Source organism: Hypanus sabinus, chromosome 14 (genome assembly GCF_030144855.1).
Source record: "Hypanus sabinus isolate sHypSab1 chromosome 14, sHypSab1.hap1, whole genome shotgun sequence".
Taxonomy (NCBI): domain Eukaryota; kingdom Metazoa; phylum Chordata; class Chondrichthyes; order Myliobatiformes; family Dasyatidae; genus Hypanus; species Hypanus sabinus.
Window position 1 is genome coordinate 49,392,002 of NC_082719.1, and position 25,151 is coordinate 49,417,152.

The 25,151-nt window shown below is 37.5% G+C and overlaps 1 protein-coding gene across 2 annotated transcripts in view; it reads right to left on the reverse strand.

Moving 5' to 3' along the window:
- Positions 1 to 25,151, reverse strand: part of LOC132404723 (gamma-aminobutyric acid receptor subunit alpha-2) — a 176,960-nt gene that overhangs the window by 39,031 nt on the left and 112,778 nt on the right. For both annotated transcript variants that reach the window (XM_059989127.1, XM_059989128.1), the window contains 4 exons: positions 20,763 to 20,983; positions 17,134 to 17,216; positions 6,946 to 7,089; positions 2,520 to 2,672 (listed from right to left, as the gene is read on the reverse strand). In XM_059989127.1, coding sequence (XP_059845110.1) covers positions 2,520 to 2,672; positions 6,946 to 7,089; positions 17,134 to 17,216; positions 20,763 to 20,983 — 601 coding nt within the window. The remainder of the gene's footprint in view (positions 1 to 2,519; positions 2,673 to 6,945; positions 7,090 to 17,133; positions 17,217 to 20,762; positions 20,984 to 25,151) is intronic.

A 25,151-nucleotide genomic window follows, 5' to 3' on the forward strand; every position in this document is an offset into this window, starting at 1 on the left:
TGTGTACTCTGGTGTTTCCAGCCATTTTTCTGCATGCACTGGAGAATTATTAAATTGTGTCCCAACAGTTTGTGCAAGTAATTTTACTGTATCTGTAATGAAACATTGCAGAATGTTCTGAGCTAGTCAGCAGTCCTAGTGATGTACCAGCATTTAGTAAACCAAACACATCATAAAGAGGTAACACTTCCACCTTTCATTCAGAACCTTGGGGTTTGAACATAACTTCACATGGTTGGGTACATGGCCTATGACATTTTCCCAAGAAACTGTGTCTGCTTAGTGTCCTGTCTAGCATTTATTCTTTGCAGGCTGAGCTCTCTTCTTTGCTAACTTTATACATCAAGGATTGAGGAGTGAAGGTCTTTATTAGTATTGGACTTTCCTCAAAAAGTTAAAGCATTTCTTTCTTCAACAATCTGTCTAATAACATCTCCATCACAGTCACCATAATCACCACATTGCATTTCCTCAGGAATTCATATAAATTAGTAAGAACTATGAAGGAATCCTGGGCCTTCTTTCTTGAGAATATTTTGGACAACAATTTCATACTTGCTAGTTCGATTACTGATACTTCCACCTGTTGTTTAGGTAGGATCCCAAAAGACAAGACGAAGAAATTCAAATAGCTGGTGCTGCTTTTTTTTTTCTGCCTTGAGTACTTGAAAATCACTTACTTCTGGAGTGAGATGTGACTCTGCCATTTCCATGTTGAAATGCATCACTCTGGACATTTCACCAGCCAATTAAGTTAAGACCTACACTTGTCACAATGCACCTCTTAAAGCACTCAATAAAAAAATTCTCAGTAACAAATGAACAACAAAAAATCTTCCAGAGGAATTCTGGGAATGTAGGTGGGAATGATGGTGGTAAGGAGTTGCCAATGTTTTGGGTCAAAACACTGCATCAGTACTTCAGATAATGTTGGGAGGCTGCTAGGGAAATTAGGTCATAGTTCTGAGCAGCGACTATGATTCACCATTTCATGAATAACTGTCTTTGGACATTTGTGCCTCTTCTAGGAGTGTTGTTTGAAGGAGAGCACTCCCCAACCCAGTGCTAAAGACACAACATAGATCAATTCCCTAAAATGTTTAATTTGCCCAGTCTCCTCAGGGAAGCACCCTCTACCTGATCACCCTCCCTCATCACCATAACCCCAACCCCTACCATTTGCCAAAGCTCTGTTCTCCAGAAGCAGAGGAATTTCTCATCCCATTTCCCCACATCAAGTCTTTAATTTCTGGCTGCACTGATCCTGATAATAGGCTGTCTCTCTCCCACCTGACCTCAACAGACCTAGGCCTAGTTCCGGGCCAGTGTATAAATCTGATGCCTTAGTCTTGGATGTGACTAAACTGAAAATCTGTAGAATGGTCTTTCAGCACTCTTTTAATGTCAATTTCTAGACAAGAATGTTACGGAAATTACATATTTGAATCATATATTTCCTCAGACGTACTACTGATCTGAATAGATTGAAAATCATTCCATTTCCCCTTATAAAGCTATTCAACAGTTTCAGCTCTGGCAAAATACTGTTTTGTTGCCATTTTCAGAGTCACTGAAATCTATGTATATGAATAATAAACCTCTTATAAAGAAATTATTGCTTCGATGAAAGTGACTTTATCAAATAAATCTAAAAGCCTTTTGTCACCAATTCCAATCAGATAATGTGTTTTAAGCACAGGAGATTCTATGGTTGCTGTAAATCCAGAGCAACACACATAAAATGCTGGAGGAAATTAGCAGGTCAGGCAGCATCTATGAATAAACAGCTGACGATTCAGGCCAAGACCCTTCATCAGGACTCAATGCTTTCTGACAAAAGAAGAGTTCCATAATTTAAAGACTGACTCATTGTTAGATCACTATCAGACAGTAACACATGACTGCATGAAACCCAGTTTTGCATCAGTGAATGGTATAAGCACAGAAGAAAATAATGTGGTCCTTCGACTCCCTGAAAGCTGAGTTGCAAAAACACTGCAGCTGGTCCAGTCTCCATGGATGACCTTGAGTTCTCACCATCATCTTTTTTCAATATTATTACACAATGTAGCTACATCCCAAACAAATTTATACTAAACATAGTCAGGTTAGCTAACTTTTCAGATGCATAGTATTGCTTTCTTTATTGAAACAAAACTAGCTGGAAATTACTTGATGCTGTAGTGTGTATCAGCCTAATTTCCCCATGATGAACAAACCTTACCTCTCCTGTTGTCCACAAGTTAAATGTTGCATTTTAATGAACATTTTAAACATAGAAATGCAATACAGCACATAATCTGCATTAATTTCACATATATATATATATAAAATAACTTCTCAAGTTCAATGCATTCAGCCTATCAATGTCATTTAGTCAGATTTTAAACATAGTGGTCAGTAACAAATATTTATCCCAATATAAATAGAGTAACGTTTATTCTAATTAGCTCAGTGATATGACCAGAAACATTTAACCGGTTAGAAAAAGGTTAGAAAGACTGTAAAACCTTATTTACCAAAGACAGTCCTTGCAGGCACTGACTCTCTGTTCAGCCAGAATGACACTTGAGAGAGTATGACAGTCATGATGCACGGCAGATAGGTTTGGATCACAAAGTACCCGATTTTTCTTTTCAGGTGGAAATATGTTGTCATGACTTTATATTCACCTGCAGTGAAAAGCAAATTACAACTTAGATTGCAATAAAAACATAAGACTAGTTTTGTTTGTTAGAATTTATACCAATCATTTACAATAGGAACAAAATATAAACATAACCTATACACCCCCTTTGGTTAACTTAAAATGGTCAGTCAGAAAGGCTGAGTTTCTTTATCAGTAGATATGATTCTAGTTTTTGTTCCCTGAGCTGACATTTAGAGTAAGCAGATCCAAACTTCAATACATATATCAAAGCAAATATTAGAAAACACGATCCAATTAAATGAACATAAAATCATTTAATTGGATCTATATGTTCTTGGTTTACAGCAGTGTAATTTAAATATTTTCAATGTCAACTGATTAATTCACTAATTTACAGATATTCAGCATGGGTAACAAGATAAATTGATTTCATCAGAGCCCTCTGTAGATCTTTCCCATCAATCTGACAGAGTTGCCTACAGAGATACTCCCCTAGACACTCAATCACTTCACACAAGTTTTATAAACTATGCAAACAGGGTGTAAAATCAATTGGTAAACATAACTTGGACAGTGCCTCAGGCCACACTTGGCGTTTGTTTGTGATGTTGTGTGTACTTACATGAAATAAAGAGTGTCCAATGTCAATTCATTTGCTAAACCTGACACCTGCCCTGCAAAACTGACTCAGTACATGCAACTGGACAGGGGAAAGCAGGTTCATATAGCAGTTGCAATAGCTAATTGGTGGTTTACTGCAGAATTGGTTGCATCTGAGTTCTGAATCAGTAACAAGACTTTTTGAGCAAGAGAAACATAAGAATTTTCTGAACAGCACAATAAAGAAGGCCACCTATTGTTAACCCTGAAAAATTGAGAAACTGTCATTGCTCTATTGTCCCTTCAGTACAATTCAAAAGAACATAGAACACAGATGGAAGAGAGAAGATAGTGGTAAAGGTCTCCTTGAGGTGAAGGTCATAGGAGAAGATAGGAAGTGCTCTGGTCAGGAGGAACTGCTCCTATAAAGTCCTCCTGGAGTCAGTCCCCTGATTCCAAATGTTATCGAGAGACTATGGATCTCAAAGCCTGTCATTACGTAACACATCACCTTCTATTGATAGTGCCTGGACTCCACAATCTGTAGAGATGAATGTCATCATCACCTTGATCTTTTAGACCCCGACCATTCCAGAATATGAAGGAATAGTTATCAAGTTTCACATTAAATCATATCAGAGATGTTTTCTTCAAAATGGGTATGAAACTCAGAAGGAAATGGGTGTCCTGAAGGTTCATGGAGTGATGACTGCATCTAAGAGTCTCTCGGGGCTCCATTTGCAAAACAAATGCTATTATTTCCTGAATCTCCAAGTAGTGACATTGCCATACACACATGACCTCCTATATGGCAAGTTCAATATGTGACAGCCCATTGTGCTTTTAGATAATAATGAGCAAATAACTCCTAATTGTAAGTGCTATCTCTTCTATCCTTGGCTCCTCAAACTAGACTGGGCTCTTATTCATAAGGTAGAACATAATTATAACTGGACCCAAGGATTCATGTAGAATGATGATGGGATACCTAAAATTGGACTCTGTTGTGTAGACATTGTAAGGACACGGACTTATCATTTCCACTGCAGCGAGAGGTAGAAAAGGGGAAGAAAGTGTGAAAGGGGTTTATTGAGATGGTGCATCCTGTAAGACTACATCTTAATGCCTTCAGATAGACTTGAGACATCACCACACTAATTCAGTCAATGAAAGGAGTTAATTATTTTTAAATTCTTTATATATTAAAATATTCATGCAATTGATTTAAATATATAACAAAAACTTGGGCTTTGTGCTTAACAAAATTAAACATGAAATGCAAAACTATCATGTTCTCCCTCTTTTCTTCATAGCTTCCTTCTATTGTCTAGTGACATCTTAATTTGCCTTATTATATAGTCCAATATCTGCAGAAATCCACATTTTTCAGTCAATCTCACACAATAACAATATCAGATTCCAGTACTTTCAAAGTAAGCACTGCTGCAAAAAGTCACATCAATAACAATGCAGTTGTAGAAAAGCATTTTTAAATAGATTTTAGTTGCTTTCAATCAGATCAAATTGAAGGTAGACACCAAATGGATTCAGTCATTAATGTTAATTTAAACAAAGCTGCTGCATATATGCTTTTCATCAAATGAGCAAATAATTACTATCAGCATCACAATTCAATTTCATTTCCTGTAGATTTTTTGAGATTGAAATTCTAAAACCTCTCTATGCAGATGAGTTCCAGATGACATATCCTGTTATTCCAAAGCCACAAATAGTTACAAATGCCATAATAATACTAAATACCTACTCACAATTATGTACAAATTAAAAATCAGTGCCTTTCACTCAAAACTCATTACTGCTATTTACTAATTGTTATCACATAATCTTTTAAAAGGTAAGTGATTATACTCTGATATGTAAATAAACAGAACTGAAGAAGTGAATCAGCTGCAAGCCCATTTAAGAGTCCTTTGACATTTATAAAGTAGCATCTGTCAATTTGGACTTATAAAGCAGAGGTTATAGTACATATACCTGCTAATTATAGTCCATGTAAAGAGCGTTTCTGTATATTTGGCAGTTGCAGAAACAGGAGCGATATAGATTCCACAAAACCAAATAAATGCTGCAAACTATTAGGCAACAATTAGTATGTTCCACTGCTATTCGCAGCTGACTTGGAAGAGTAATCCATCCCATCATTTATACCTCTCCTCCTCTCCTTAGCTTAATAAAACCAAGCTTTCTTAAGTCTTGAGTGGGAATGTGTAATGAGTGTTTGATGGTTCTGGACCAGTATTCATTGGAGTTTAGAAGAATTAAGGGGAGAATTACGGGGGGGGGGGGGTCATTGAGACATTAATTATTGAAATATTAGGATAGAGTGGACATAGAGAGGATGTTTCCTCTAGTGGGAGAGTCTAGGAACAGAGGGTACAGCCTCAGAATAAAATGTCCCTTTAGAACAGAGATGAGGACGGATTTATTTAGCCAAACGGTGGTGAATCTATGGAATTCGTTGGCACAGATGGCCGTGGAGGCCAAGCTATTGGGTGTATTTAAAGCAGAGGTTGATAGCTTCTTAATTTGCAAAGGTATCAAAGGTTACGGAGAGAAGATAAGAGAATAGGATAAAAGGGTTACTAAGTTAGCCATGATGGATTAGTGGATCAGGCAAGAGGGGCTGGATGGCGTAATTCTGCTCCTACATTTTATGGGTCTTATGGTGTGTGTGTGTGTGTGATATATATATATTGAAGTTCTTCCTAATAATTATAAAATAGCTACACAAATTCTTCTTATGCTCGACTAGATGAAAAGGAATATACAGCCTTGGCAATAACATTCTCCCTTGACACTAACCTGAAAAGTACTCCATTTTTGCCATGATCAATTTTTTTTTGCAATTCTTTCTGCAATTATCTTGTAAATAATCACACTGTCAGATAGTTGGACTACACAGAATCGAAGCAGTTTTAATACTTCACAGGCCAGGCAGCTTACTGCAAGAGGTCTTCTGTATTTTTGGGAAGCATTGGGGATAGGATTTCAAGCTGCCCAAGTAACATGGTAAATAGAATCTATTGTAATGATGTAGATTAAATGATAATAATTGTTATTGACCTTGATTGTAAACGCTAAGTGGTAGATTCATTTGAGTAATAAATGTGGGACATCAGGTGTTCAGAATTCTGTGGGAAGTAGATGAGGTGGGAGCAGGCTAACCTTGACTGCCTTACTTGGCCAGATCTCTCAGTTGAAATGGTGGCTGCTTCATTATTAATAACTTCCCAAACATATGGCACAATAGACAAGGAATTCCACTGACTATTCATCCAGGAGCTCACGAGATGTCTGTTGAATTCCAGCATGGCATGACTTCTAAAGATAGAAATGAACAAGGGATCAATGTCTCTTCAATGTGGTGTCACATTGAAGGGGGGGTGGGGGGTGGAAAGTTTACGTGTACTCATCCATGAGAAATTACAAACAGACCAAAAAGAGCTGGAATTTCAAAAGAAACATGCTCCACTATCAATTCCTACTATCACTGCTAAAGCAAGATTAATTAAAATTCTAAATAAACTGTGATCTCTGGTAATAAATGTATGGTTACTACAGGTTCCTAACAACATTCAGGATTTCAGTAAGATCATTTTCATGACTTCTAGTGCGCTCAAATAAAAGAGACTCTGTAACAGTCAGCATTATTTTCTACAATGCTAGTTACAAACCTGTGCTGGACCGAATAAGCTCTTCTCCTACAGTCTGTCCTAGTAAATCATACTGGTTCAGGCGAGAACCATCTTCTGCAACAACCACAGATTTTCCTGGTCCATCAGTCCAGTTGTAATTCACCTCTGAGCGGGTATAGGCATCTGCAAACACAAGGAAAGAAAGCTTTAAGAGAGATTATTGTCTTTGGCTTAAATGCCACTCTACATCTCTGCTTCTCATCCTTGCAGACCTATGCATAAATACTGCCTACCACAGAAATGAAAGCAGAAATTTATTTCAATAAAATTGCTCCCAATAAATACCTTATTTCCATTAAATGTGACTCAGTACATTTATAAGTAAAAGCACCTTTAGCTTAAGAAGCATTATTACCATACTCAGATTCATAACAGGATACTGTAGACCAGTATTAACCCTCACTGCAATAACATTAATAGACAGCTGTGGTGGATTCATAAGAAAACTTAATGTTTGTTCTCTCCTGTCCTGATATCCTCAAGGATTCTCCAGATCTCCTATGGTCTGGCATGTTTGGGACTGCAGACCATTTCTACTAGGACACTGCTTGCATTTAAATAATTAGAAAACAAATTGGCTGATACTTGTTTTGCAATTTTGCAACAGTTATACAGATCACAGATTATACAGATCACTTAGAGATAAGTAAACCCTTTTCCCTCAATACTCTGTGATGCACCATCAATAATTCTCGGAGATGGGAGGCCTTTATTAGCTGCAAGACACTACGATTAGTAGCAAGAGACCACCACACAACATCCTGGAGACTGAGGGAGGAGCAGTGCCTCCAATCGCCTTTATACAGGGGTCTGTGGGAGGAGCCACAGGAGCAGTCAGCGGGGGGGGGGGGGGGGGGCGTGTCCAGACAGGTATATGTAGTTCACCACATACTGATGGCAATATTAAGGCATGGGAGTGTATACTTATGGAAAATTAGGAAAAAAGTATGAAATATATACAGTACTATACAAAATTCTCAGATATAAACTCTCCAGTCCTGATACTCCCCAAGAATTCTTTGTTTCTTGCACTTAACTCACAAGAACAAATTGCCCAGAGTTTCAAATCTCTTGAAGTTACCGTAGGAAAGTGGAAAAATTCTGATTATAACTTTTGAAGTTTTACCTTTCACTTCTGCATGTTTAAATCAATTGCTCACCAGAATTTTTTATTCATTGCCTTGTGTCACTTTGCCTCAGCAAAAAAAAAACATCTGAGGTGGAGTGTAGCAAAGTGGAAGCAGAGTAAAACTTCCTTTGATATAGTTCAAATTAATTTCTTGGAGCCATTATCAAATAAGAAAAAAAATCTGCAGTTGGTAGAAATATTAAAACAAAACAGAAAGTGCGAGAAACACTCAGTAGGTCCAATTTCAAAATGACTGCAAACATTAAATCTGTTTCTCTAAGACAAGCACCCAAACCAAGGTAATTTGCTCACATCGGCCATTTTATGGCCTTCAAATTTCTTTTGTATTCTGGGCAGGTATGTATTGTGAGCAAGACCCAATGAAGATAAGAGAATTGGATCTGAAGTGGAGTTAAAAAAAAACAAAAGTTCATGTATAATAAGGACATGCTAGTGATCATTCAGTTTTCTTTTTATAATTTATAACTCACCTTGCTGGAAGCTTGAGAGATTGAGAAAATCCAAAATCTGTTTTATGTTGGTTACCTTATGGTTGTTACCCTCAGGGACATTTGAGCCAATCTTAAAACATATTGAGAATTAATATTAATCAGGAGAACACGCACATCTAGATGGACTCCTTGAGGAGAAATATCTGCCAGTATTGCCTGCATGCTAATAGATGTGAATATCAGTCATCCAAACTCCGAATTGGCAATAGACAATTAATCTTTTGAGAAAAGTATAGATGAAGGAATGCTGGAACTTTCAAAAAGATTGTAATACATATAGATGTACATTGGGACATTGGGCACATTCTATAAAGTAGAAAATAGATGGACTGTCAGAAACTTGCAGAGAAAATAATCCAATGGAATAATTTTCTAAAGTGGAAATATATTAAACAGCTATCTAGAGGAAAATGAGAAGTGATGACTATTTGTGATCCGTTGAGCAAAAGATTGATTTATTCCCTTGTATACATCTGTTTGTAGTGCTTCTTATGCATACAAAACACGTCTCATAAATAATGTGTTATTTCTGTGAACTGTATTTTTATAATCAGATGGCTGCACACCACTTCTGGAAGCTGTAACATACAGAATATTTATGAGCTTCTCTGCGTGATGGATCAACAGTGACGACAGTCATGTTAAAACTGCAAGATTCTAATACTATTGCCGTCAAACATCTAAAAGCAACGGTTCTAAAAGAGATTTGCAGGAAAGATGAGTGAGGAGTGGTAAATTGACAAACTCTCAAAATGGTAGGGGAGCCTAAGTTATATTACAATAGTAACAGTTTGCTGATTTTCCAATACAGATTTAAAGCAACATGCCCTGCAAATATAACCATTACGCTCAATCTTCATTTCTATTTCAGGCATCACAAAGATACTGACAAAAAGCGTGCTTTTATTCTGCCTTTGTTGTAATTCATTGAATAAATTTAAAACAATAGACATTTAATTCACTATGACATAAGGTTATGTCTTTAAACATTTTCAGGTAGCCTTCTCATACGGTGGATCCAAAAATCATTGCACATGCAATGGAGTGAGAATTCTCTCTGCCACTGACCTCTACAAAAGAACAGATCAGTACTTCTAGGATCATGGTGAGTCCAGACATTTAAACTGCTGCGGGCTGGAATCTATACTGGCTCAGGCACTATTTTGGCACAAACAATGCCACCAATTACCTAACTCCCCAGTACCAGTTCTGAGTACAAATCCTGCTGCTACATAGCAAATTCCTTCAGATTAACAATAATATCGAAGTACTCATTCCTAGTGCCTTTTGCAGACATGATCCCAATTAATTTGCATTGGTATGGCTCCCTCCGTGGCTTCAAATCTTTTACAACCCATCAAGTGATGTTTATCTTAAGGTTAAACATTAGTCAGATCCATAATAGTATCATGTGATCTTTTATTTTCACCTGGGGAGGCAGAAAAAGCATCAGATTAACACTTGCTTAAACAGAAGCAGATCAAAGCTCTCTGTTTGCCTGAGAACACCAGTTAAAATTTTATGCACAATTCTCTGTTCCTCTCTCTGCTCCTGCCAATGTCACCGTAGAGCATGAGTCGCTACTACTGGGTGGCCAATAATCTTTTTATGGTATCAGACTTTTTGCTACTAAAGGAAAATTAGCTATGTAGAATGACCTTGATACAAGACATCCATTTTACTGTACAGCTATGGCCGTGAGGACTTCGCTGGAAATCCCCAGGCCTTTTTGTAGGAGCAGCTATTTGCATCAGGCTCTTCAATGCATACTAACCAAAAGGAATATTACTGAAATTGATTTATTATTGCAACATGTATCAAGGTACAGTGAAAAGCTTGTCTTGCATACTGTTCATAGAGATGAATTCATTACACAGTACATTGAAGGAGTACAAGGTAAAACAATAACAGAATACAGAATAAATGTAACAGCTACAGAGAAAGTGCAGTGCAGGTAGACAATAAGGTGCAAGGCCATAATGAGGTATATTGTGAAGATAAGAATCCATCTTATCATACAAGGGAATCATTTAGTAGTCTTATAACAGAGAGGAAAAGTTGTCCTTGAGTGTGATGGTATACTCCATGCTTTCAGGCTTTTGTACTGAAATTGGAAATGGTTTATTAATGTCACATGTAGCAAGACATAGTGAAAAGCTATGGAGAAGGGTGTGGCTGAAGATCCTTAGAAAAGATAACTCAACTCCCTTTGTAGTCTACCTGAGGTCTAAGGCCTACCCCATAGATTCAGAACTGGATTGGACCTGCTCGAAGGACTAGATTGGGCCTGTGATCTAGGATCCAAGATCTGTCTGAGGCCTGAGAATGAAATGGGATCAAACTGAGCTGGGGAACTATACTAGGCCTGGGTTCTGGAACCAAGGCCTGGTCTGAACTGTGACCAACAAGCAAAGGATCATGAAACCATTGAGTAATACAGTTCAGAAACAGATCCTTTGGCACACAGCTGACGCCTTCTATGCTTTGGTGACTCAAGTGTTTTCTAAGTATTTCTTGAATGTTATGAGTGTTTACCTTCTTGGTCAAAAATAATTCATCCTCAGATCTCCTCAAAACCTCTTATCCATTACTTTCAAATTTGCCAGTAGTTTTAGACATAGCCTGATTGTCTGGGCTTAATTCAATTCCGTTTCATTTGAACAGCCTTGTCTAAACCAAGGGGAGCTACACTGATGGGCACAGATCTGTCACAGTACGATACGGATACAGTCCTGGTACAAAATAGTCTGTCACTGTCAGGATGGGGTTTTGAACTATTGACAGAAGTTGTCAATGTACAACATGGGCGTATTATTGATGGTGCAGCTTTTTACTGAATGGCACTGAGAAATGTACTTGTACATACAAACTTATCACATGTAAACACGAGGAAACCTGCAGATGCTGGAAATTCGAACAACACACACAAAATGCTGGTGGAACACAGCAGGCTAGGCAGTATCAATATGGAGAAGCGCTGTCGACGTTTCGGGCCGAGACCCTTCATCACATGTATCACATGTAAATATTGAGATAGAGGTCTAACACTGCTTGAACAATACTGAGAGACTCAAGTCTGTCAGTAAAACACTGGAATATTGTACTAGTGGACACAGATCTTGCTCAATACAGCACTGACAGGTTGTCTGGATGGGCAGAGACCTGTCAATATTTTACACAAATAATGGATGTACAACAGCTTTGGCACTGCTTGCATGCTGTTACTTTCTATAAGGCGAAACTGAAGAGCATAAATGGCAATGACATTTCACTGACGATGAGCTCAAATCTTCTTGTGCAAGCCTTGAAAGGGAGAATAACACTACACCTGGGTAAATCCTTCCAGTATCTTTGTCTCAGAGGTTGACATCAGGACATTCTTCAGGGGACTGAACTCTCACAAAGTGTCACACCCCCAAGGTGTACCTGGAATGGTCTTGAAATCCTGTCCCAACAAACTGGTTCAAGTGTTCAGTAACATCTTTAACCTCTCAATGTTGCTACAGAAATACAGCAATCGTACTGATGCCCAAAAAGCACAGGGTGAGCTACCTCAATAACTACAATTGGTATCACTCACACCTATCATAATGCAATGCTTCGAGAAGTTGTTTATAGCTTGAATTCATTCCTCACTGAACAAGGACCTGGATCTGCTACAATTTGTCTACCGGCATACCTGATATACAGCAGACCCATTCTCGATGGCTCTCCACTTGGTCTAGGACCAAATGGACAACACTCGTACATATGTCAGGATACTGTTTATTGATGACAGCTCAGCATTCAATACCATCATCTCCTCAGTACTAATCAACAAACTTCTAAACCTGGGCCTCTGTAACTAGACTTCCTCATCAGGAGACCACAGTCAAAATCAATCAGTAATAACATTTCCTCCTCACTGACAATCAACATAGGTGTACCTCAAGAAACATGCATTGTTACTGTTCTATTCTTTCTCCACACTCGTGGCTATATACCTAAGCACAGCTCAAACACTATTTATAAATTCCAAGATGACACCAATGTTGGTAAAATCTCAGACGGCAACAGGGATGAGATCTGTTGGTTGATTGATATTATAATAACCTCACACTCATCGTCAACAGGACCAAAGCATTGAGAAGTCAGGAGAATACCATCCAATTCTCATTAATAAGCCAGTGATGAAAAGAGCAAGCAGCTTTGTTACTGAAAATCAACATCGCAGAGGATCTATCCTGGGCGCAATATATTGATGCAATCACAAAGTGGGCTCTACTTCATTGGTATATTACCAAAAGCTCTTGTAAATTTCTATAAATGTACAATGGAGAGCATTCCAATTGGTTGCATCACAGCCTCATACAGGATCACTAGAAGCTGCAGAGGGTTGTAAACTCAGTCAGATTCATAACCCTCTCCACCATCGAGAATACTCTCAAGAGGTGGTGCTTCAAGAAGGCAGCATGCATCATTAAGGACCCTCACCATTTGGGTAATTCATGGTAATTTTATGTTTTTGCATTGTACTGGTGTCGCAAATTTCAGATCATATAAAACAGTGATAATAAACCAGATTCTGATTCTGATGTGCATTCTGCTGGCGCTAGCTACAACTTCTAAGGAACTGATTGCCCCATGAGCTCCAACAGTCTATTAGATTCTTTTGTTAACCATCTCTGCCACAACCTCCCTCTTATTTTTTTCTCTCTCTTATTCAAGACAAGCATGTCTACTTGCTAAAGCTAACACCAGGAAACATGTGATTATAAAGGAGGAAGTGCATCCAGCTCCCTGACGCAAGGGGGTGGGAAAAATTGAACTACTTAAAACCTAGCTGTCATGCGTATTTTTGGTGCTAACACAATAATTTACCTCTGAGTTTAATAGCCTTTCAGTTTGGGCGCTGCAATACTTTTAACAAATGATCAACTTCAGGTTGATCTTGTGCTTCAAACTGTGGTTACAATTTCAGTCACATTAAATTTCCATCGCAACCTGAAGCCATCAACTGCTCCATGATTTTATACAAGCTTGACTGCAAAAGGCTAAATGCACAGATCTGTACAATTCAAAATCAAAAAAAGACAGATGCTGGGAATGTAAAATAGCATGAGGAATGCTGAAAACACTGAGTAGATTAAGCAGCATCAGTGGAAAGAGAAACAGATAACATTTTAAGTTGAAGATCCTTCATCAAATGAAAGGTAATCTGAACTGGTGACTCTGTTTTTCTCTCCACTGATGCTCCCTGACCTGGTGAGTATTCCCAGCAGATTCTGTTTTAATACATGAAGTGTAGATCTCAAATGATTCTGTTCTCCATAAAATTCATCACAAAGTTCTGCTAGACATTGAGGAAAAGGTTCATCAACTGTTAATAACATTGAGCTTACATAGTAAGTTCCAGTTTAAAGAGTAGAGAGACTTGTCACAAGCAATATAAAGCAATAGAATTTAGCAATGTGAAGCCCCTTCTTCTCATCTACTCAACTCCTATCTAAAATCAACTAGAATAAACAAGTGATTGGCAGAGCAAGGGGACAAATTAAGGACAGAGCATGTACCTAATAGGCACAGGGCTAATGACATTGAAAAAATATGTTCTTTGTGCAAGTAAAGCATGAATAGAAGGTTCTATAAAATCCTCAATCAAAAATGGGTTGGAGGACAGAAAAGGTTACAACTTTGCTTCTGGAGTTTAGGTGAGGAACAAATCAAGCATGTGTGTTTGGAAGGTAATTAACCACTGTACATTGACCTAGTGAGTAGGCAGTGGTCGAATTGGTGGAGTTGGGTAGGGGGAGGGAGTAAGGCATGGATGGGCTGGGCTAAATGGCCTGCTTCTTTGCTGTATCTCTATAACTGAAAGAAAGAAAAAAGCTAGAGGAAACTATGCATCTAGTCTTCTTCTGGCCCTTACTCCTCATTCTCCAAGATTAACCTGATGGTAAAGCCACATAAGCTCTTTGGGCATCTTAAAAACCAATCTGCAAATTTAGAGAGAAAAAGAACTTGCTATTTTTGCATAAATGTCTTTCCTGCATGCTTATAACAGCATGTCAAAATGAGACTGTGGAAATACCTGCCGTCAAGTAAATTTCCTGCCTTCCCAAATGCAGGAAAGTCAGATCCTAAAAACACAAAATTACTGATTATTGAATCAACCAGCAGAAGTGAGGAGCCCTTTTTAACAAAAAAGTAGGAAAATCTTCCTTTTTCTGTGTCCTACACTGTCATCTTTTTAGATTTGGCAAGTGAAGATGAAACTTGGTTGAAACATTTGGAAGGGCTGTTACATTAGGCTTTTCTGAGGTACTTCCATATAGTTGACCTTTCATAGGCAGGGGCATATCAAAAACTTACTTAGCTGAATTTTAAATCCTAAATATAGTTGTGATGCCAGCCTCATATTTAACCTACTTTACCCATTTCACCTTGCCTGGATGAGTTTCGGAAAGCTCAGGAAATCCAGGAGGTGAAGGGCAATTTGGAGTGAAGCAAGAGCTTTATTAACTGCTTGACAGTACACTATCAGGTGTTTTTCATACATCTCTGGGTTCCTGATTGGGTCACCCACAAGAGGACACCACACCCACCATAGTAACAACCAGCTTACTTGCAGCTAGAATGTTCCTTAACCATATGGAAGCCAAGCATTTCAGTCAGTTGAATGTCAGGCCAGAAAGGTCTGGATTCACAAAGAGCAGAACACTGGGGAAAAATACAAAATTCCAAACCTCCTCAAAATTTCTGCAGCCTCTGAATATGTAATCCACCTCCATCAGTATTCAACCCAAGTGGTCAGACAATGCAAATGCAGATGAGGATAATGTGAGAGAGAAAGGGAGAGTTTTAAAGAGATAAACAAACAAACAGAAAATGTCAAAGTATCTCTGTGTGTAAGCAATGGGGGGAGGTGGTTTACAAAGCCTCAGTTTAATTTGTCATGCCAAATGTATCAACTGTTTATTGCTACCATTTAGTTTAGTGTTACAATTTTACTATTGTCATTTAGTGTCATGTCCTACTATGTAGACAACATGAAACATATCTATATCTTATGTTATCAAATTTGCCACCCTATCCATTTGTGTTGCAATTTTCAGGGAACTACAGCCTTACACTCCAAAATGCCTTTATACCTTAATACTCCAAGTCCTGCCACTGACTGTACACTTTCCACTCACATTTGATTTCCCAAAACATGACACCTCATAATTGTCTGAATTAAACTGCATCTGCCATTTATCTGCCTAAATATTCCACATATAGTTCCTGCTATATCTTTGACTATTTTCCTCACAATGCACAATTCTATTAATTTTGTGTTGTCTGCTACCTTCTTGTCAGACCACCTATGTTTTTCATCCAAATCATTTAATAGTTTCTAAGGCATAATTACATTTTAGGAATCAATTGAATAGGGGCTAGACTTTTTTTTAAACAAAATAGCATTTAACTATTAATAGTTCTAATGAAAGGTTATCAACTGGTAATATTAATCACTATCTACAGATGCTGGCTAACTTGCTAGGTATTTCTATACTTCTCTTTTATTTAAGATTACAGCAATGCATGTCACAGAGTCAACATTTTTACCTTTCTCTGCATCCTCTTTTATTTCCATCTATTTTCACCTCCTTCCAACAGGTCAACTTCACCATCTTTCTCAGCCAGCACTGACACTACAATGTGGTATACACTCCAATAAAGGCATTGGTTTCGCTCCCTTCACCTCTCTCCCTTCCATGGAAATTAAAACAATATTGATTTCTAACTTTTTCAAGTCCAGATGAAAGGTTATCAACCAGAGACAATTACTTCTGTCTCTGGTGCTGCCTCATCTGTTGAGTATTTGAATTAATGTCTGTCTTTTATTTCAGAATTATAGCATCTTGATTCAACTAGTATTTATGGCACCAAAGATCAAAATAAGTTGCAAGTGGAGCATTGCAACTATACTGGACATCATCACCGACAACCATACGGATCTAAAAGTGAGTCTTATACTAAGAACACAATGTGACATGAACCCTGAATTTGTGAGATGTATGGAAATTCTGATTATATGTTTAAATTAGTACAAATGTAAAGTACTGAAAATTACATTGTAATACCTGGAGTATTCACATGCCACTTTGCAAACCATTATAACAAAAATATTAACTTAGTTCAAATTGATAAATATTCCTGTTGGTAATATCAAGCAATGTCTCTAGAAGTATAATACTCCGATTGGTAACTTTGAAGGATGCTGTCCAGATTGTGACTAGTGCAGTCATGATGGAGAGTCGCCAGAGTGTCACCTTTGCTACATCTCCCTACCTTCCATCCGGTGAGTACTGCTGTAGCCACCGAGGGAAGACTTGCTGCGCTTCTCCCAAGCCACTGTCAAGCACCATTGCCTAACTGGCTTTGACATTTCCCCTTTTGTCTGCTAAGATTGCAGATGGCAAACATGGAATGTAATAAATGTAACAGGCATATAGAAGTTTTTAAATCAAGAAAAGTAGATTGTATACTAATCTCAATACTTACAGCTTCCAAATTTCAAGGGGCAAGCATGTGCATCCATTGGAAAATCCTCTAGATGCATTGGGCACTCTGCTTGGACAGTAAGCCTGTGAGAACATATAGTAATTGACCATTTAAGAAACAGCTACTGATACAAATTATGTTTTGTCACCAGCACTTTTTCAGAATCACATTGCATCAATTATAAATCTTCAGGATTACACAAACTAAATCCACATTGTCAAAGGGAAGTAAGAAGTGATTTTCTGCACGTTATTTTATCATTTATAAGGGTATAGTTGAATATGGTCTTCAAATTGATCTATTTTATATCTAAAATTAACTTGTTTGAATTATAGTGAAGATCATTAACCTGTAAGTCACATCATCACCACTGAAATTTAAATGCACACATCTGCTGCTTCAAATACCATTTAAATTCATTTTTATTTATAATTTGATGCCTACATTCCAAAAAGGATTTTGGTACTCAAAATGTGAAGAGCAAGAGGATAAGACATGAGAGAATAGGACCAATCTAGTGTGACAGTGGAAAAGTGTGTATGGAATCGGGGGAGATAGCTGAGGTACTTAATGAATACTTTACTTCAGAATTCACTACAAAAGGATCTTGGTGATTGTCGTGATGACTTGCAGCAGATTGAAAAGCTTGAGCATATAGACATTAACAAAGAGGATGTGCTGGAGCGTTTGGAAAGCATCAAGTTGGATAAGTCTCCGAGACCGGACAAGATGTACCCCAGGCTACAGTGGAAGGCGAATGAGGAGACTGCGGAGCCTCTGGTAAATATCTTTGCATCATCAGTGCGGATGGTGGAGGTACCAGAGGACTGGAGGGTTGCAGATGTTGTTCCTATATTCAAGAAAGGGAGTAGAGATAGCCCAGGAAATTATAGACCAGGGAGTCTTACTTCAGTGGTTGATAAGTTAATGGAAAAGATTGAGAGAGGCAGGATCTGGAGAGGCATAATATGATTAGGAATAGTCAGCATGGCTTTGTCAAAGGCAAGTCATGCCTTACGAGCCTGATTGAATTTGTTGAGGATGTTACTAAACACATTGATGAGGGTAGAGCCGTAGATGTGTATATGGATTTCAGCAAGGCATTTGACAAGGTACACCATGCAAGGCTTACTGAGAAAGTAAGGAGGCATGGGATCCAAGGGGACCTTCCTTTGTGGATCCAGAGTTGGATTGCTACAGAAGGCAAAGAGTGGTTATAGATGGGTCATATTCTGCATGGAGGTCGGTGACCAGTGGTGTGCCTCAAGGATCTGTTCTAAAACCCCTTCTCTTCATGATTTGTTTTTATAAATGACCTGATTGAGGAAGTGGAGGGATGGTTAGTAAATTTATTCATGACTCAAAGGTTAGGGGTGTTGTGGATAGTGTGGAGGGCTGTCAGAGGTTACAGTGGGACATTGATAGGATGCAAAATTGTGCTCAGAAATGGCAGATGGAGTTCAACCCAGATAACTGTGAGGTGGTTCACTTTGATAGGTCAAATATGATGGCAGAATATAGTATTAATGGTAAGACTCTTGGCAGTGTGGAGGATCAGAGGGATCTTGGGGTCCGAGCCCATAGGACACTCAAAACTGTTGCACATATTGACTCTGTGGTTAAGAAGGCATATGGTGCATTGGCCTTCATCAACTGTGGGACTGAGTTCAAGAGCTGAGAGGTAATGTTACAGCTATATAGGACCCTGGTCATACCCCACTTGGAGTACTGTGAGTTCTGGTCACCTCACTACAGGAAGGATGTAGAAACGAGAAAGGGTGTAGAGGAGATTTGCAAGGATGTTGCCTGGATTGGGGAGCATGCCTTATGAGAATAGGTTGAGTGAACTTGGCCTTTTTTCTTTGAAGCGACAGAGGATGAGAGGTGACCTGATAGAGGTGTATAAGATGATGAGAGGCATTGATCATGTGGATAGTCAGAGGCTTTTCCCAAGGGCTGAAATGGCTATCACAAGAGGACACAGTTTTAAGGTACTTGAAAGTAGGTACAGAGAAGATGGAAGGGGTAAATTTTTTTACACAGAGATGGTGAGTGTGTGGAATGCATTGCTGGCGACGGTGGTGGAGGCGGATACAATAGGGTCTTCTACTCCTTTTACTCCTGGATAGGTACATGGAGCTTAGAGAAATAGAGAACATTGGGTAACCCTAGGTAATTTCTAAAATAAGTACATGTTCGGCACAGCATTGTGCTGTAGTTTTTCTATGTTTCTATTTAGAAGGGGTGTTTAAAATTTGAAGAGCAGCGGAATAACTAAGAATGTTTCCCAGGACAGAAAGGCCAGTACAGATTTAACGCAAATAATAAAAGTCTCAGAGACAAAAAATATCAGCATTATAATGTTTGGTCAAGAATGCACTCAGACAGAAGGTGTGTTAGAAGCAGGTTTCATAATAAAATTTGTAAGATATTTGCATAAACACTTGAAAATATAAAAAGAATCACAATGTGGTTAAAAAATCAGGAGTGAGACTAATCGGATAGGTATTTTTAATGAGTTGAACATGATGGGACTTAAGCTTCTCTGTGTTTTGCAAATCTATGATTTTATGATATTCATTTTATTCACAATTAACCCCAACTGTACTGGCAAAAATGCCTTCTGAAGTCAGAGTTTGTGATAAAGTAACACACAGAAAACAAATAAACATAGATAAAAATTTTAATGCATCCAACTGTTGAAGTTGCAGAGTATGTTCTCTGGCACTGGACATTGCAGTTCAAAGCTGACACTGTCCCGAAACTCCATTCTCACTACGTCGCAGATGAGTTCACAATCAATCAATTACTGGCATCACTGAGACCGAAGTCAGTGCAGGGCTCACATCTCTGACTGGAATCAGAAATCAGATCAGATGGGGGAAATCGGTGGTCAAGGCTTAAATCAAGCAGATTTGTGATATTAGTAGTTGGGTCGTGAATGTCAACAAAGGGGAGGGACAGGGAGTTTTCATAATCATTTCTAATGCTCCTCCTAATCCCACACTTGAGTAAATTAACTTCTTTGTTGGTCCTAGTAAGAAATCCTAGGTCTGCTTTCTATTCTGTTGTGGCATCAAACACATTTAAGCACAAGCCAACTGTTTCAGTGAATTTTTTTTTGATCTTATGCAATATGATAGAAGGTTGGTGACCTTCGGCTGGAAATGTGCTTCACTGTTGTAAGAGATCAATATTGCACTTGTTTGGGGCAATTGCACCATCACAGTTTAATAGGGTAAATTGAACAAAAGGGTACATATTAATGTTATTTTAGAACTGCAATATGAATCTTCCCTGCCTGGTTATTATTTAGGATATGATATGAGTTTAATTTGGATACAAATGTTTGATTCAGAAGATAATTGATCTGTTAATTACCATCCCTATAGCATCCTTTTAGCATGACAAAAGTCTTAGCAAACAAATATTAACACGTAATTATATTTTACCACCTTATTTAGCTCCACAGCAACTGTGAAGGGATGGCAAGATGTATAAGCTTTTTGCTTATTTACATTTAGTTTTCAATGTTAACATTAATTTCATGGTAGGGACACAAGACAATGGCCACCAAACAGTTGAGTTGCAGAGCTAGTTACTGCTTTCTATAATATTGGATCTTTTACCTCATTGTATAAAGAAGGGTTCCATCATCTTGGATCCGGAGAAGCTTGTTTGGCATGGTCATATTATGTGCCACCGATTTCTTGCCATTATAAAAGAATGTGTCTGGTGTCCATATCTTACTGGCCATCAAATTGTTCAATCGAAGAATATTCATTGGACCCTGAAACTTAAGCCTTTCATCTTTCCATCTTTGTCGAAAGAACACATCAATTGTATATTCCTGTTAACAGCAATCAGTTTATATTCAAAAGAAAAGCAAAAAAGAAAGCAAATTGCATAGTCAGATATAGATCAAATCTATCACATTGCATCTGCTTTTCCACAGTATGGTTAGAGGCCAGTCTTCACGTAACATCAAAACAATTTTATATAGAAAACTGGTTTATAACTCTTAGCTTGAGCCAAAGACCCAAAAATAGTGTTCCCGACTTTGTTTATAGAAATGTCTTAATTGTGAAACGAAAGAAAGGAATTTCCAATTTGTGATTCTTGGAATCCAGAAAATGCCCATTTCTGATTGTGAAGTGATGTTACTAACGTGAAAATTGCATTTGTGCTGACAACCAAGCATTGCAAGATAAAACATTATCAGCAATCATGAACAATACCTCATGTTAAATTCACATAAGCGGGGAAAACATAAATGAAAAGATCTCTCAGTTAAGTGTGTACAAATCTTGTACAATATATTTTTTTACACTGACATTCTATCTGTACTTTGAGAGCTAGGTTTTATGTTTATTAATAAGACCAGATATAAATTTGACAAAATTGGAAGTAGTTTTCAGGTATGCATCAAGTAGCCTATGACTCCCTGTTTTTCTCCTTGAATATTTGTGCAGAGGTTCATATTAATCTCCTGCAATTTCAGCCATCTCTTAGGTGTGAAATTTACTTTAAGATCTTGCTGTTGTGGGAGGCCATAATGAGGTAGCTTTGCAAGAGTCTGCTTAAGGTGTAGAGCTTTAGTTCACAAGCATAAAATGAAGATACAGGTATGATAATATAAAATTGTACATGTGACCTGGATGTTCACCAAAATGAAGACTCAAAATTAACCAAAATTAAATGTGGTCAGCCAAAGTATCATTGCACACTTAAGCATTACTAACTATGCCATTGATTGTCTTTCTAGAACACTACTATAAAATCATTGAAAATGTTGCCTGGATGAAATCTTCAATCACATGAAGTCTAAAACTTGCAGTGCCTAGTATGGCTCAGCAGCCCTACAGCTACTGATAAAATGTTGGATTTGTCAAATCCCAGAGGCTGATTCTGTTGTACACAACATACACAATATTATTATGGAGCAACAGGCCCTCAAAACACTTAACTGTGGTGCATTAAAATCCAGCTGTTTATATTCTTTACTAGATGACAGAAAATTTGTAAGGTAATAGGCTTAGATCATTCTACTTTATGTTAAAGTGCAAAAACCTTTTTGTTGTCATCAATGTTTTTCTTTTCTTGCATATAATTTACATTTGCATTGCACACGTAATAAATTTGGTTATTTAATGGCTTCAAATAAGTAAATACTGTTTACATTGAATAATTCAGTCTTGGTACTAAAGAAAAGTGCAATCAATAGTTATTTCTGGAATTGCTAATTAGAAAAGGGCAAATATATAATACTGCTTATCGAGGATGACAGAGAACAATCCCTATTAGATGTGTGATAATAAATATCACAGAGAATACAGTATGGTGAATCAATTTACATCTTTCTCCAATAGCCACAGCAGTTAACATAAAATACAGAATAGTTTAGAAAAAGTAATTAAATCATAAATACATTACAATAATGAATATGCATATGTTTATGATGCTTCTCTGCTAACTGCAAAAGTGTGCTGTCATTCAGACACAAAGGGAAGGCTTTGTGCACTATAGCATTGAATTATTTCACAACAATGAGACGATGGAATTAATGAACATAAAAAACAAATTTACTGTTCACCTGCATTCTGAACAAATATTACAAAAAGGAATGCAGGAACAAGGGAATTGTGCTGCATGAGTGAAGCTTTGCAAATGCAGTAAAAATTGAAATTTAAAGCAGGAATAAAAGGTACGTCTTCCCAGTTACCATTAAACCTGCAATTGTAGGTAGGCTGACTATTAAGAAATAATCCATTTTTTCAGACAGTAGTGAAAATGTCCTACTGTCTGAAAAAATAAACCAAGTGCTTATTCTCTAGGATATCTAATTTCTCCAAGCTGAGCAACAAATACTTAAACTACTTACTCAACTATGAATCAATATCTAATCCCTGTTACTATAAATTACCTTATACCTCTTGCCTAACTTGTCCTAACAGAACTCTACTGATAATTTACATACATTCACATATATTGATGCATTCATTTCGCCCCATTTACCTAAAAAGTTAAGGAAACTGAAAAATTGTGGAAATACAAATATTTAACAGGGAAAATGGGAAATAAGAAAAGAGTGAAAGATCTTAATAAGCTAATACTTGGGCCTTCCAACTAACTATATTCAAGACTGGGCATATTTATCTCAAATTCATCACTGACAACATACTTAAAAGGGAATACAAATTATATCAGAAAAACTTAAAGCAGGCTATTGACTTGCAAAGTGAATGCTTGAATTAGTGGCAAATGGAATTCAATATGAGGAATCCAATGTGAGGCTATCTACTTTAAAATATACAGGAGGATAGATCAAATTATCTTAGAAAAAGTGGAAAATTAGGAACTGCCTATAACAGGGCCATTAGGAATCCAAACAAATGAATAATTAAAATATTATTGCTGAGTAAAGAAAACAAACTGATGTATTTCATTTGAAGGAACTGAAATGCATAGGAAGTGGAGTCCCATTAATTAATCAAAGTTTTAGTTACATTCCAGTATGTAACACTACCTCCACTTCCGGGCACTGGACTTCATGGCTGTTACATTGACCTCATTGCAGGAAAAGTGCAGATTCACCAGAATGATGTCCAAATTAAAAAGAATCATTTGTGAAGAAAGGCCACATTGATTGAGCTACATAGCATTCAAACATGCATTTAAACATGCATTTAATGCTAAATTCCAAGTGCTCCAAACTCAGTGCAGGGCTCTTATACATCCTGCTAATTGCCATGAACATGATTCCAACTGATATATCGCACATAATTGCCCTGCTTTTGTCAGAATACATGCCCTGCTCAGGATAAAAATCTAGCAGCTAGAGTATATATAATTATTTAGTCGCCTCAAGTTATGACACGATTATAATATTTTACACAGCAAGAAGATGTCTATTTATAATGAGCAATCTCATTCAAAATTTGTTAATCACGTATTACAGATCTCACGTATAGTACATATTAAAAAAAATGTGCTCTATCACGCCTTTCCACTATGCCTGGTCTACCTTGTCCATCTTTTTTACCTATGCTGCACAACCTTTTATTGGTTTGTTCAATCCCCTTCTGCCCTTTAATCTCAGTCTGCATCCCTGGCCAAGTCCTCTTCATTCTTTAATGATGGCTTCTCCCCCAAACCAGAAATATCAAACCTCCTACAGTACCATCATAGGGATGCCTTGCAAAGTGCTACTTTTTAACTAAACATCCATTTCTTGAAGGCAAGTCTGAAATCTGAATTCTTTATTCACTTCTCAATCATTGCCTTCATCCAATCGCAAGGAAAAAGCATAAAAAAGATAAAAAGGGTGAGGCAAAAAAGCCAACCAATAGTGTAGAAACAAAACAGGAACAGGAAGGAGAAGCAATGACTGACAAAATATGCAGCGATCAAGAGAAAGCTGTTCAAATGAGTACCTATGCTATGAATACAATAAACCAATCTTTGTATCACTTATGTCCAACGTATTAAAAAAAAATGACTGAAACAGCACACAGTAACGTTGATTTCCTGATTAAATACTCTCAGCAAACATGAAGAAATCATGAGAAGGAGCAGGTCACCAGAACCCTCAAGCCTGCCCTTCTATTCAAAATGCTAATGGGTAGTCAATGCTGGCCTTGACACCAGAACCCATATTGCGAAATGATCAGGAAATTATATGCCAAGCTGCCCATCTTCTATCTATCAACTCATTAACTAGATAGAAAATTGTGTTGCACAGAGCTGTGGTTTTCTGATTATTGCTCCCTCTACACAGTGCTGTTTGCTGGGAGCATTTCAATATGAAAACCAAAGAAATTCTTGCCAGAAATAAAGTAAAAAAAATAATACCCTTGGAATCAAAAGCCACAGAAACAGATGAATCAGCTCAGAGATGGTGCTTGACCTGCTGAATATTTCCATAAGTTTCTAATTTTACGTCAGATAATCAGCAGTGCAATATTGTACTTTTCCATTTATTTCTATTTATTCCTTGTCAAAGGCCTTTGACGAGGTTC